The sequence below is a fragment of the Grammomys surdaster genome, unplaced genomic scaffold, assembly GCF_004785775.1.
Source record: "Grammomys surdaster isolate TR1022 unplaced genomic scaffold, NIH_TR_1.0 98, whole genome shotgun sequence".
Taxonomy (NCBI): Eukaryota; Metazoa; Chordata; class Mammalia; order Rodentia; family Muridae; genus Grammomys; species Grammomys surdaster.
Genome location: NW_021604577.1, coordinates 10,711,249 through 10,726,844, shown reverse-complemented (window position 1 = coordinate 10,726,844; position 15,596 = coordinate 10,711,249). Strand labels below are relative to the sequence as shown.

The following is a 15,596-nucleotide window of genomic DNA, read 5'->3' as shown; positions in this document are numbered from 1 at the left end:
GTAGCATACTTGATAAGTGGCATGAGCTGAGATTTTAACTGGTTCTTGGAGGGAAGAGCCACAGGGACTGTAAGGAACATATCCAGAGACAGTCAACAGGGTCTGGAACTGGTTTGAGATGAACTACAATGACTGTGGTAGAAATGCTCTTATGCTGTTATGGAATCTCTTAAGTGCTACTCAGCACCTCCCACTTAGAATGGAGAGAGTGGGTGCCAAACTGGTCAGAGGCTGAGGTTTTCCAGCCAATTACAGAAAATAGACATTATATAAACTAGTTAAGAGCACAGAGAGAAATGTGCCAGAAACCTGGAACCCTGAGTGTGGTCAGAAGGGAGAACTGGAATTAGGAAGTGTTCATTGCCTCTGTGCATTGAAGTCCCGCAAGGGGGAAAAAGCCAGGAAGTCAGTTGCACATCTCCAGAAGCAAGGAATCCATCTGGGGTATATATGGGTTATGGGGAAAAAAAGAGAGAAGTGGAGGCAAGCATCTTCCTCACATGGTATCTTAGTGGGCATGCTTAGTTTGTATGCTATACTACACCAGAGCAGAGATATATGTGTATGACTCATGAGAACAAATGCTTTGATTTATTGGTGGAAGGTGCTGCATCATTTTATTTTTTAAAAAAAATCACTTCTCCATGTGGCAGATAGGGAAAGAGCTAGGCAGGGTCAGTGCCTGTGATCTTTCCCTCTCGTGTCTACATTCTAGGGTGGGAAATCCATGAAACCGTATCTGCTTTGCTCTGTATTTGGGAAATGTCTGCATGGTAACAGGGGTTAATCAAATCTTGAAAATGACCTTGGACTTCAAATACTTTTTTGCAAGACCCTTGTAGAGAGATTATCTGTTTATAAAATACGTACTAGAATTTGATACATACAAATCAGCATTGTTGATTATCCAAGAATTTCTCCAATAATGCCATTTCTTCACAAATAAATCAGTTTGCCATAAAAATATTCCTCATGTATATTTCGTTTCTTCTTTTATCATGTTACAAAATATTTCAATGGTATTCTAAGTCTTAAACTTTCCAAAGGGAGAAGATCAAACTTTTATGCATCACTCAAAACCAGAAAGTGTTGATGTTATATGTTGTGGAAATGACCTCCAATTACTCTTGTCTCTGGTTGTTTCTTTGAAGACATAAGCAATTATCTAATCCACAACCAAATGGCCCTTTGTCTCTGAGACAAACAGTCACCACCAGCATTCTCTTACAAGATCCAGTAATATGTTATCAGTTCCCATAGACATTCAGTCCAAAGCTTAGCACATCAAGAATTGTTTCAGTAGCCTATCAAGACATAGCTTAAAATGTAGGCTTAGTTCAAGGAACTGTCACCTGCATGCTGACAGGAGCCTAATATAGCTGTCTCCTTAGAGGTCTGCCAGAGTCTGACATATTCAGAGGTGGATGCTCACAGCTAACCATTGAACTGATCAAGGTTTTCCCAATGGAGGAGTTAGAGAGAAGAGTGAAGGAGCTGAAAGGGTTTGCAGCCCCATGAGGAGAGCAACAATACCAACCAATCAGAGCTCCCAGGGTCTAAACCACCAGCCTGGAAGCACAGGGATGGACCCATGGCTCCAGCTGTGTATGTAGGGGAGGACTACCTTGTAAGGCATAGGTGGGAGAGGAGATCCTTGGTCCTATGAAGGCTGGACTCCAAGTGTGGGGGAATTTGAGGGTCGGGAGATGGGAGTACATCCTTATGGAAGCAGGGGGAGGGGGAATGGGATGGGGGGCTCCTGGGTGGGGTAGGGGGGAGGAATGGGGTAAGGGGATAACATCTGAAATGTAAATAAAATGTCCAAAAAAAGAAAGAAAGAAACTGTCACCTGAAACACAGCTGAATAAAGTCTTTCCTACTCAAGTTCTCAGTGTTGAAATCTCCCCCTGGTGGATCTTAAGAGTACGTGTTTTCCTAAGTAGAGTTAGATCTTTCCAAGACAATAAAAGCTGAAACATTTCAAATGTAAAAATTGATTCTATCCATCTCCAAGACATTGCAATTGTTTAAAACCTTGCCATCAAATAAATTGTAAAAGGAAAATATCAAAAGAATTGTATAAAGGGAAATAGAGTAATTTGAGTTTACATTATTCTTATATGGAACTGTGAATACAGAATTTCTAATGGTTCCCACTTAAGTTACTACTCTTTAGTGAATTTTAGCATTTTAATGATCTAAACATGCTAATTTCCCAGTTAGTGAACAGAGGCATCATGTTTCAATCAGGGAAAAGTGTAGTTTGTCTCCAGTGATGCTACCATCTGTCTAGTATCATCAGGGCTACAACTGTCAGTCAAATCAATGAAAGTCCAAGAACAGAGCCCCTAGGCCACCTATAACATGCACATGCTTGCTCTAGTGTAGTGGTTCTCAATATTGCACGGGGGTAGATAAAACCACAGCAAAGCACAGAGATTTACATTATGATTCATAACAGTAGCAAAATTATAGTTATTAAGTAGAAGAAAGTAATCTTATGGTTGGGAGGTGGGGCACTACAACATGAGGAACTGTACTAAAGGGTTGGCAGCTTTAGGAAAGTTTGGAACCACTGCTCTGGGGGAATTCATTGTGTTAGCTGATTGTGTTTCAGGAGTGATGCTTTCTTGATTACTGGGCATGCATTTTAGCTATGATTTGAAGTCCAGACAAATCATTTCAAAGCAGTCTCTGGTATTTTGCCTTCTGTCTGGTGTCTTAACTAACCCAATTATGAAAACTACATTTGCTGGAGAAAAGGCAAAGATAATACATAAAATGAGCACAGGAATTTGTTAGAGAAAGCTAGGCAGAAGTTATCTTACAAGAACAAACAGGTAGCAAAGCCAGAGAGATTTGAACACAAATGATATGAAGCTGTCTTCTGATCTGACCACCACAAACACAGACTTGAGAAATAGGTCAGAAGTCTATGGGTAATGAGTTTTCTTTGGCACAGAATTATGGTTCACAACAGACACAGTCCAATGCTTCATCAGTCTTATCTTTCTTAAAATCTTCTTATATGATTAATTTTTTCTAAAATTTATTCAATCTTCTAATAAAAAGATTATTTGTTGCCTTTCCTGATTAGGATAAATAGCAGTGACTGTTGGATTCACTGGGAAATGCAAGACATGAGAGTGAGTGAGTTTTGTTGTTTCTGTAGTTCTTGGTATAAGACCTATCATTTGATGGTGTGAGTTTCGTGTGTCATGGTCATGCTGACTACATGCTCAGTGGTAGACAGCTAAAGTCAAATCCAAGCTCTGTGCCCTTTAGCTTTGTAATTTTGACCAGTTATGTAGCCTCTCTGGATTGCAGTTTCTCATTCATCTACAACTTCCCTACAGGCAATCTGGTAGAGGAATTTTTTTTTTTTGAGGTTCATCTTCCCAGATAACTCTAACTTGTGTCAGGTTGACAACAACAACAATAACAAAAAATTCACCTGGATAGATGCTAAAACTGTTCACACAGAGCATAGCATCTTTTGTTCACTTTCATATGCTAACAGCATCATTTTCAGACATTATTTTAAAACTCCTTACTAAATTGAACTGATTTCTCATTCAACAGAAAAATCTTTGTCTCTGTCTAGTAGGAAAGAAGGCAAAGGTTAATTCTTCATTTCATTGTCCTATTTTATCTTTTTATCACATCTTCTCTGTGTTAACTGTCTTCTGCTCTGCAGAGGAGTGTGAACGTTGGTGAATGGGACAATTCTTCTTTGAGCCAAGTAATTATTATCCTGTCTGCACTGGCACCCTATGGCTTTGACATGTTCTCTTCTCTATTCTACTGTGAACATTCTGCCCTCCATCCCTTTACCAACGTCCCCTTTCACCTGCCAATAAACCCACTCACCTCCTGCTATGATGCACAAACTTGCAGCCTTCTCAAGCCACATCAGGAGTTACCACCTGTGTGCCCGGAATGCTGGGGTTCCACTTTATTCCACTGGAGATGAGAAGGAGGAATGTGTCCTCTGCCTGCTCTCTCTGGGATCAAGTCATCAATGAGTCCCTTGCTTACCTTTAAACTCTCTGGAAAAGAATGAAACTTTATGTTCTGGGTCTTCTCCAACCTCAGGAGGCACAGTCACTCTCTGGGGGTGATTTTTCTGGAACCCCTCATACTTCAATGGTAATATAAGCATCGACAGCCATCTTCCTTCTAGGAGAAGAAAAAGCACAGCGCTTTCAGTCTCTCTGACAAATAGTTTGCCTTTCAGTCTTCCTCTCTACTCTTACGGGCTGAAGGTGAATAAAGGGTGTAGAGAGGTAAAATAACATCTCTGGGTGGGTGGGGGATGGGGTAAGGGGGCAACATAGGAAATGTAAATAAAGCATCCAATAAAATAAAAAAAAAAATAAGACTATTGTGGGAAAAAAAAATCTCTGGAAAGTGTATGCCTTTTCCAGCTAGGAAGATTAGCCTGAAGGCCTCATTGCAAACTAAAGCAGAGTGTGTGTTTTTAATATTAGGTTGGATCGGTGAGCATGGTGGTTAGACAGAATTCTATTATGTAAATAGATTAAACTGACTGATGCACTGACTAAAGGGTTTACTCAGCTCTTTGGCCAATTGGCCTCTTAGACAACTGTCAGTATCGAGTTGGCAGACTAAAGCATGATGTTGATAAGGGCGATAAACATGTAGTTATTTTAGCTGAAGGTGTGGCAAATCCAAACACTTCTGAATGTAACGCAGGCCACTGTGTGGAATTATGTAGACCCACCTGTATAAGAAAGAGGGAGATTAAAGGAGGCCACTTATCTACAGTAATTGCTCAATATTTTTTAAAAAAAATTGCTCAAGGATTAAAGAAATAAAATGCCTAATACTAGTATTAAATTACTGAGCTCGTGGAAAAATGGATTTCTTAAATTCTTTTGGGCAGCTCAACTATAACCTTACACTGTTATCTATTCTTTATAAATATTAGTTTGCAATAGTTAAATACTTTTATGATGCCCAGTCCATGTTAATGTCTTAAACACACATTATGTTTATTCTTCGCAAGTTCTCTACCGAGTAGTTGTATAGCATATCTTCAATTTATGGAGACAAAACTGGGGAACAGAGAGATCAGCCACCTGCACAAGATAGATAGGTAGGTAGGTAGGTAGGTAGACAGACAGACAGACAGACAGACAGATAGATAGGAGCATGAGACTTAAACCCAGAACCGTAGCCCAGCGCTTGCAACATGATGCTTTCACAAATGCATTCATGTGCTTCCTACCCACAACCGTCTTCTGAGATGGATGCTTCAGCTTGACAAGTACTCAAGGGTCCAGTTCGCCAGAGAGCTGAGTGAAGTGAATCCTTCAGTTCTTGCTTCTCTTTCATCTACTGCTTTCAGCTGGGTACATTTTGTTTGTTATTCAATTTGCATTGTAATATGTTAATTTAGAGAATAAATTTATTAGAATTATTTTCCCTGACAGTCAAAATAATTAAGGAGGAAATAAATTGGCAAACGCTTTGTTAAACAGGGCAGACACTTATGGCCTGGAATTTGTTGTTCTTGTTGTTCTTGCTGTTGTTGTTTTTCTTTCTTAGTTTTATTTTTATCTTTCTCTACCTTTAACTTATTTGAAATGGAATACATAGTCATATCTGAACACATGGGAAATCTCTATGAAAGGGAAATGGAAGCATTCATGATCTAACCATCTAATGAAAAGCACTACTGTTATCTTTGTGACTGTCCTTCCAGGCCTATGAATACCTGGGCGGGGGCTCTTTGCATCCATTGTTGTGTGTCTCTTGTTCCCTATCTGAATGAAGAGCAATATCCTGGTTTGAAATCAGCACCAAGCTGATTGTCAGGAAAGCCACAGTGGCTAGTGTGGTTTCCTCTCTCTAGCTGCTAACTGGCCTGGGTAAGCACTGGTGATTAAGGTCTTTTGTTTGATTTGCCTGTTTGACTACCCTTCAAGTTATAACATCGAGTTTATAAACTGTTATATATAGCATATATATCACTCTATATTCATTATGACCTAGGAGGACAAAAGTCCAAAGTAGCCTTTTCAAGAGCTGTATCCTGAGACCTGACTCACCTGCACCCCATTTGAATTCAATTTCCACCTGAGGCTCAGCCCTCTCTAGTAAGCAACTTAGGGTAGGTGTCCTAGCCTTATGGTCATGCCGAAGCCTCATCTGCATTATTCTTTCCTGAGTAGTTACCACTTGGGCTTGATTTGGATATAGAATTTTCGGACCTGCAGTGTAATCAGCTCACTCTAGCCTCGGAAAAGAACTTGAGCTCTACAGGCAAGGAAGCAAGGGTCAGTAAGGATGTCACATTTATTACAGTTTAGATGGGACTTCCAGCTTCAGACTGGAAATCTGGAGTAGTGCCAGGAACTTCTATTATGATCAGATAGATCAAGAGCTTCAGGGATCCATTAGTAGAGGTAGTCACTACAATGAACCAACCATTCATTATCTGAACCCACAAGTGTTTTCTTTTTCATTAAAAATGTATTATTAATTTTATTGTATGAGTGTTTCCTTCATGAATATCTATAAACCATGTGTGCCCATGAACAACAAAAGAAGGCAGATCTCCTGGAGTTACAGACGGTTAGGAGCACAAGGCAGGTGCTGAAAATTAAGGTCCAGTCGTCTACAAGAGCAACGAGTACTCTTAACTCCTAAGCCATCCTGCCAACGCTCCGGTGGTGTCCTTTAACTAGTGCTGTTAAAAGACAAAAGAAAAACAGATACATGAGGGTGGATTGGGCCTCACTTCAATGTACCTGAACCAAAAACAACTTGGAGGACAAAAGGGTTCATTTGCCTTAGAAGTTAGAGTCTGCCATTGAATGAAACCGAGGCAAGAACTTGGAGCAGGAACTGAAGCAGAGACCAATAAGAAGTGTTGCTTGCTGGTTTGTTGCAGGCTGACGTTCAACTGCCTCTCACAAAGCCCAGCCCCACATGCCTAGAGGTGTTAAGGTCCAATGTGGAGTGCTATATCAATTAGCAATTAAGAGAATACCACCCCGTCAGGCATACCCACAAATCAATATGATGGAGGCAACTCCTCAACTGAGGGTCTCTCTTTCCAGCTGTGCAAGTTGACAAAAAAACTGATTATCACACCACACCTGTAGGTACAGTTGCTACACATATGCAAAGCCTCTGGCTAGAGCAACTTCCCTCCCCACCCCCACCCCCAATGTGTGTTCTTTTACCTTCACATCTTTTGAGGACGGTCAAACATCACCCTCTTTATTTCCTTTGTGGTCTAGCCCTGTTAAGTATGCCCACACCTACACCACTCTACACTACTGATATCTTTTTTCCTTAAATATATTACTAACTGTACCTGCAGTACCTGTGCATCTACCAATTTGCTCTTTCCTCTTCATGAGAATAAGAATTTGGTTAACTTTTTTGCCATTGTGTCTCCAGTAACTCAAATAGTGCGCGTCACCTAGTGAGTATGCCATGAATTCATTATCGAATCAATTATCAAGTTATATTTCCAAATACATTTATCATAGATAATGGAACTTAGGACTTTGCTTCCAGTTCCTTCTAACAAAGAAATGGGGACAAAAATATGAATATACCTAATGCAACTATGAAAGCAAGTCTATTCTTGTCTAGTCTGAATTCTGTGCCTATAAAATTATTAAAACATAAAAATAAGTTAGTATAAGAAGCCAGGTCCTAGGTCAAGGGCACACACCACGAAAACTTGGCTGATCTAGGCAGTAAACACAAAGTTGTTTTTCTGATCTAGTCAGGTGACTCCACTCAGCTCTCTTGTTTTCTGATCTACCTTTGGATAGGGAGAGAGTGAGACTGTCACAGGAGCTGCTACCTCTTGTCACCCCGTGCTGTGAGGGGAAGCAGGGTAGAGGTATTATAGTGACTTGGCTGGCAAAGCCTGACCCAGACTCCTGTTTTAGCATATTTAAAATGGGAACAAAAACCAGAAGAGCTGCCTGGTTATGTAGGCTTTCTTCTGCAAAACTGGTTTCTCTTCCACACTCAGCCCTTGGCTGGGCTTTGTGCTCTTTCTTGTGACTAGAGAATCTGATTGACACCTGTGGCCTGCTCGGAAGAACAGGAAGAACAGTCTCTTAAGGAATGGGCGAGTGGCTGTAAGAATGTAAGCACTCTGGGAAGAACCAAACATCATTTGAGGTGTCAAAGGAAATAAAAATGTGGCTTTGTTACTAGGTTGAAAGCATTTTTCTTTTGTGGTTGCTACTGGGTGGGGGAAAATGACAAATAATAATAATAAAGGAAAGGTTTGAATACAATTGTCTGAAACTAATGTTACCCAATCTTAAAACCCTGAATAGCAAAAGCTTTATTACAGGAAAAGAAAATGTATTGTTGGTAAGGACTATTCAGTGTAATACAGGTAACATGTGGCTATTTCTATTCCATTATTTATCCATTAATAATAATGAATACTTCCCTATATGTACTGAGTTGTAGTTTTAGAAACATTATCTAGCAACAGAAAAATCCATAGGAAAGGATGTGAACTGTTACACCACATGTCTCTTTTCTGAAAGCACAAAAGAAACTCTGCCACAATGATTCACAGAAGAGGCAATAGGAAAATCAGCAGGCCAAGTGAGTTTGCTAAGACTGGTGATGAACTTCACCACAGGCTGCCCAGGCTGCTGTGCAGTGATTGGGCATCCCTGGGAGATGAAGTCTAGGGTTTCTGCTTAGCCTGTTAGCCATTTTGTACCCTAGTAACTTTCTTATTAGACTGTCATCTCATTAACTGCTTCATGGCAGATGGTCCCCAAGTGCCATATACTTTGCTTTGGGCCATATTGCTGAGTGGTGCTCACCCTGACACTCAGTTTGTGCCCATCTGCCCAGACAGGTGTTTTCAAACGTTCCTCTGAGGATTAGCGTACAATGTGTGTTCCAGGAAGTACATTGGCCCCTGAAATGGATTAGAACATAGGTTCCAACTGAAAACACCACATTAGCAATTTTTTTTGACAGACACAGAGTTTGAGCTTCTGATAATTACTGTTTCACCAAACCAACCGAGACTCCGGGCTGCAATTAAAAAGAAATGATCTTCCATGTATAATGGCTTCCACACTGCATGATACTATTAAATAACCATCATTAGCTACTAAAGCATGTACCATTCCTTTCTCGAATCCCTTTCTCTGCCAAGAAATTTAAGACCAAGAATGATCAATGAAGAATCATCAGCATTGTAATTGTTGATACAGGACATCACCAATTCAAAATTTTTTCAGAATGATTTAGATGTATGCAGAATTGTTAATGATGGTGATATTATGCCAACATTGAAATTCTTCTTCTAAATAGCTACACTTACTTATTGACAATTTATGGGCCAGTACAGAAAAAGCTTATTAAAATAAAGAACAAGTTTGTTTGTTTGTTTGTTTGTTTAAGGCTTTAAAATAAAGAACAAGAAGGTTTGGGTAATTTCCTGAGTATTGTGCTAGGTTCTGGAAATAAAGAGCTCAGTAAGAAAGTTTCTCTTCTCCTAAAGCCTCTATACCGAGTCACAGACAAACAGACACAACCCCACAGTACAGTGTGACAGGTTGGATAATCAAGTGGGCACCAAGGGAAAGTTATAATGATGGAGGAAAGAGTCTGCTTGAGAATCTACAACTTCCTGCTTGGGCCTTTTCTTTCTTGTCTTCCCAGAAAACATCCTTTTATTCCCTTTATAGATGTGTAGAGTGTGACAGAGACACAGGAGGAGTGATCACAAGAGACCTGAGAACTTGAGGACCATTAGCTTTTCAAGGCCTCAGACACCTCGGTTAAAAGTTTCAGACAGGAAGGCTCTAGTGTCCTAACTTCGCATTACATGGTATAACCAGAAGTACCGTGTGTTTTATCTGCTTGGGAGGTAGAAGGAATCACAGATGTCATGATAAGACACATGTGACTGAAAAGGTTTCGTAAAACAACAGGACTTATATCCAGCTCAGTCTTTTTATTGATGTAAAATCCACATAAAATTCAATTTTTTGTCATCTAAGAGTATCATTCACGTGGGTTTGGCATAGACGCACTTCTAAAGCCCCACTGTTAAATGTTAAAATGCTTCCCTTGCCCCAGAAGAAGCTTTATACCCACCAAGTAGTCCCTCCCCCCAGCTAATCTCTCAGCCACTGTGGATCATCAATCTACTTCCTGTCCCTACATGTCTGCAATCTACTTCCTGCCCCTACATGTCTGCAATCTACTTCCTGTTCCTACATGTCTGCAATCTACTTCCTGCCCCTACATGTCTGCCTTTTCTAGACTATTCATATGAACTGAACCAAGTCGTTGTTGCCTTTGGAGTCTGGCTTCTTTTATTTTTAAATTGTTTTCAAAGTACATCAATAACATATTGTCAACACTTCATTCCTTTTACAGAGTAATATTTTATTGATTAATATATCATATTTTGTTCACACATTCGTCAATTAGTAGATATTTGGGTTGTTTCTTTTCTTTATTTATCTCCTCCCACCCTGATACTTGACTTCAGTTTGAAGAGGTAAAGGACAGAGGTGGAGATACTGAGCCGTGATGTTTGGGAAAGATCATCAAACTTGTTTGTAAAAATAGACCTCGTGATTTTATGTCTACCAGCATGTATGAGTGATCAAATATTTCCACCTGCTTGTTTACATTTATTTATTTTCTTTAAAAAAATTATAGCCGCCCTATTGTCAAGCTCTTACATGAATAAATAGTCCATCATCAGAGCCTCTTCACAATCAGGAACAGACATACTTGTCTGCTTTTCTTCATTTGTATGTAAAGACATAACTTAGTTGAAATTTTTTTCTTCTAAGATGAGTTGCAGAGTGAATTTAATGAAATTCTGACAACAAAGCTGCCTTTCATAAACTTCCACCATTTCCCTCCCCGCATCCCAGCCACCATGATCAAAGCCAATGCTTCTAAATAGTGACCTTTGAAAAACCATCCCAGAAATACAGCCAGGTGCCTTAAGTCAGTGGTTGGCAAAGGCACAGAAACCGCATCCAGGGTTGGCAAGGAAAATACTCCTCTCGGAAAAAAAGTCTCAGTTTTGTTATTTAAACCCAGTGTACATTCTCTGCTCCCTCTACGTATGCTGTTTTATTTATTTATTTATTTAATTAATTAATTAATTTATTTATTTATTTATTATTTGTAGATATATAGCTACTCTCCAATTCACATTCCACATCAGGTAAGGTGGTTTGTTTTAGGGAAAGCAATGCATTAAACACCCCTAGTCCTATCAAATCTGGAATTCCACTCTACCATCTTTTTTTTTCTCATTCAGCGTCTGTTGCACACAGTCCTACGGAGCCTGTGGTCATTGATTTTAATCTGACTGTCTCTGCCGTCATGAACAGTACACATGATTCTTTCTCTCCAAGCAGAACGTAGTTTGGGAGACGGAAGCACCCATATGTAGGCAATTTCTGAGAACAAACAACAAGCCATTAAGTACAAATGTTTTGCTTTTAATGCGGTGTCCAGTTTTGCGCATTCTAGACTGTCTGGTAGGAACAGCTTCAGTAATTTTAGTTCCAAATTTGACCCTCTTGGTGGAGATGTGAGAGGGAGACTGAGGAAGACAAGCAATTGGAAGCAGCAGGGCTCAAGTGAACACTGGACTGCAGCAGGCCAGTCTTCCAGGGCTTGGCGTGCGTGCGTCAGGCAAAGACTTGAAGGGATTTAGTGGAAGGAAATAGCATTCATGAAAAGAATAGGTGGTTGAATCTTTTGACCAAGAGAGGCTCTAAAGCCAAAGAGACCCTAGAGTCAGAGTCCTGGGAACTCCTAGCGACCCTTAAAAATCATCACCCATTCTTTCTCAAGTAAAAGCCTGCAGCTCTGGACTTGGGATGGGAACTGCAGGTTTATGAGCTTTGGGCCCAGGATCTTAACAATCATATCTTAATGGTTTCAGCACTTGGAACACAGAGGGGTCATTCCTCAAGGCTTTAGTATCCCTTAGTATTCCATGGGGGAAAGCTTGAATGTCGTGCCACTGATCCCGGACTTGATGACAGTCCATCAGTTGCTCAGCCAGCCACGCGTGGATTAAGAGCTGGCACGCTGGCTTGTTCAGGCTTTGGAGCTCTCCACCTCCATCCCCCACCCCGCCAACTCTCCAGGGTACAAAGTACAGCCCGGACGCGCGGGCGCAGCTGTTCCAAGCCTCGCAGCCTAATCTTTCCCTGGTGAACACCTACATGGATTTCCAATACCGCGCCTGGCAGGTTCCGGAGGGAGTGCCAGCCTCCTCCTGAGCCCTCTGCCCCGCATCCTGATTTCGGCTCTTGATCTTCCTAGGGAAGGTGGAGGGGGCTCAGGGAACTGCAAGCTTTGTTAGAGAATCGCAATGGTTCACTCAGTTCCCCTGAACACTCCCTGCTGCAGAGTGGAGGGCGACGGATGTTGTAACTCAGCATCCCTTAACACACCACTGTGGTCCTTCGTGCTCACAATGCTATTGGCTTAAGTCTGGTTTCCACTGCTCGGTGTTTGCGTGGGCACTTGTGCAGTGGCCAGCCCCAAAGGGAGTTGGACCTCGCAAAGAACGTCAGAGCGCCGCCAGACCTCATAAGCACTTTGCAAGGGCCATCTGGAGACTTGAGGATCGGAAGCCTGAAATCTCCAGGTGCATGCAAGGCTGAAGAACTGGCAAGCAGGAAAGAAGAAGCAAGGTAGGTGTTTAGGGTCCCGTCCTGGAGAGTGGCTAGGGACAGGTGGAGTGGCCCCCATCACCAGAAGAGAGCAGCAGCAGAAAGAAATGAAGAGGAACTCCAGACATGTATGTCTGGGGTTTGCTTCAGTCTTTACTTAGAGTAGGAGTCGGGTGGAATGGGACAGAATCTGCATTCTTAACCCTTTAGAAAGGTAGAGAAACTCCTCAGGTCTGTCCTAGGAATGACTAAAGATTCTGTGAGGGAAATCTGAAGCAATCTTTGAGTTGAGCTCAGAGGGGACTAAAAATGTGGGGGGAGCGGTGACGGTGGGGGAATAAACCACCTATATGCCCCCCCCCCCGCTTTTTCGTAGCTGCTGACGCGATGGTGCTGCTTATTAATCATTCAGCAGTCCAGAGCCTTTCCACTTAATGGATGTGCCGCGCTGGGCTATAGCCTCTTGGCCTCTCCTCTGCTCTCCACGCTCCAGTGTTCCCAGGACCCCCCAGAGCTGCAAGAGACAGTGCTCAAGCAAGCAGCCGCTGGGCGATGCTCCTGGGCGGCCTCAGTAGGAGCCGCGCTCGCCACAGCTGCTGCGCTCTGCCAGGAGGCGCCAGGCGGCGGTGAGCAGTGAGCTTGGAGCCCTGAGCCTAGGGAGGGCGCAGGCAGCAAGGGCGCAAGGTGAGCGCCCCAGCCGGCACCGGCCCACTTCAGCTGGGATGTTCCCCAATGGCACCGCCTCCTCTCCCCCCTCTTCTCCAAGCCCCAGCCCAGGCAGCTGCGGGGAAGGAGCCTGCAGCAGGGCCCCGGGGTCCGGCGCTGCGGACGGCATGGAAGAGCCTGGACGAAACGCATCCCAGAACGGGACCTTAAGCGAGGGCCAGGGTAGCGCCATTCTCATCTCTTTCATCTACTCCGTGGTATGCTTGGTGGGACTGTGTGGGAACTCCATGGTCATCTATGTGATCCTGCGCTACGCCAAGATGAAGACCGCAACCAACATCTACATTCTAAACCTGGCCATTGCTGATGAGCTGCTCATGCTCAGCGTGCCCTTTCTGGTCACTTCCACGCTGTTGCGCCACTGGCCCTTCGGCGCGCTACTTTGCCGCCTGGTACTCAGCGTGGATGCGGTCAACATGTTCACCAGCATCTACTGTCTGACTGTGCTTAGTGTGGACCGCTATGTGGCTGTGGTGCACCCAATCAAGGCAGCGCGCTACCGTCGGCCCACTGTGGCCAAAGTGGTGAACCTGGGCGTGTGGGTGCTGTCGCTCCTGGTTATCTTGCCCATCGTGGTCTTCTCACGCACCGCAGCCAACAGCGATGGCACAGTGGCCTGCAACATGCTCATGCCCGAGCCCGCCCAGCGCTGGTTGGTGGGCTTCGTCTTATACACATTTCTCATGGGCTTCCTGCTGCCTGTCGGGGCCATCTGCCTGTGTTACGTGCTCATCATTGCCAAGATGCGCATGGTGGCCCTCAAGGCCGGCTGGCAGCAGCGCAAGCGTTCAGAGCGCAAGATCACTCTAATGGTGATGATGGTGGTGATGGTTTTTGTCATCTGCTGGATGCCTTTCTACGTGGTACAGCTGGTCAACGTGTTCGCCGAGCAAGACGACGCCACCGTGAGCCAGTTGTCTGTCATCCTCGGCTATGCCAACAGCTGTGCCAACCCCATCCTCTATGGCTTCCTGTCGGACAACTTCAAGCGCTCTTTCCAGCGCATCCTGTGCCTCAGCTGGATGGATAACGCTGCGGAGGAGCCAGTCGACTACTACGCCACTGCCCTGAAGAGTCGAGCCTATAGCGTGGAGGACTTCCAGCCCGAGAACCTGGAGTCTGGAGGCGTTTTCCGTAATGGCACCTGCGCTTCCAGGATCAGCACGCTTTGAGGCCGGGCACTGCCGGGAGGGGGAGAGTGGTCAGAAAGGTAGAACAGGGAAGCAGGTGGGAGGGAATGATAACGGGACACTGGGCGCTGTGGTAATAGTGCATATCAGCGATGCAGTGCGCCTGGTTAGCTGGACCTAGGAAAACTATGTGACTAAAGTAAAAGGGAGAGATTTGCGGATCGACTGCGAATGCTTTTGGGCCGTCTGGTATTCTGAACAACTCAGTTCTCCAAACCCGGTAACCTCCCCCCTCCCTCCCAGTTCTGCTAGTACAAACCGCAAACTTAACGTCCCCAACTCAGTTTGACCCTTACCCTCTCAAGCTGATACGTCTGCTTCTTTAAGCTGAGCCAGGGTTACCATCACGTGTTTCCTTTGGGCTGAGTCCCCACATTGCGCTGAACCCTTTCGCTGCGCAGGTCAGCCGGGGCAGACTCTTTTCAGAGTGGCTACCAGACTGCCCCCAATCACTGCTCTCCTTTCGCACAGCCTTACTGTAAAGGAAGCCCAGCTCGAGGATAACCAGCCAACCGGTCTTTTCTACTCTCAGAGAAGGCACATCTTCCCCTGGGCCCTTCCTCTGTTCCACTCCATCCACAGCAGAGCTAGGTGCTCAAGAAAAGGTCCTGTGTCCAAATTGCCAGACTTGGTATAGTCCCACCCACATCCTCCTTGAGCAACAAAGGAGCTAAGAGAAGCTGAAGGGCAAGTTTGTAAGATTCCTGGGTTGTGGGTGTGGGTACCATAGAAGCCACCCTCCCACAGAGCCCAGGACCGGAGTACTAGGCTCCAAAGTCTCAGCTAGAGGAGCTCCCGGCTGGTGAATAACTTAGGCACCCTGGTGGGTGGACTTGAAATGCAAAGCAGTTCCTCTCGGAGTCCTCCTAAAGTAACAAAAGTTTGGGTTGCCTGTTCCAGTTTAAGTTCCTAGTCCAGCTCCTGCTTCCTAGATTAACTGCGGAGCCTTTGCCACCAAAGCTGGATGGGCTGCTTAGCTTGTCTGGTC

General features: G+C 43.9%; 1 protein-coding gene across 1 annotated transcript; it reads left to right on the top strand.

Moving 5' to 3' along the window:
• The first annotated feature begins 13,074 nt into the window (after positions 1–13,074).
• Positions 13,075–14,601, top strand: Sstr1 (somatostatin receptor 1). The gene has a single exon (XM_028782658.1). It carries the CDS (start codon positions 13,415–13,417, stop codon positions 14,588–14,590), a length of 1,176 nt encoding a protein of 391 aa, XP_028638491.1. The 5' UTR covers positions 13,075–13,414; the 3' UTR covers positions 14,591–14,601.
• Positions 14,602–15,596: the final 995 nt, after the last annotated feature.

Coding starts and splice junctions, on each gene's coding strand:
- Sstr1 (XM_028782658.1), top strand. CDS start 13,415: ATGTTCCCCAATGGCACCGCCTCCTCTCCCCCCTCTTCTCCAAGCCCC.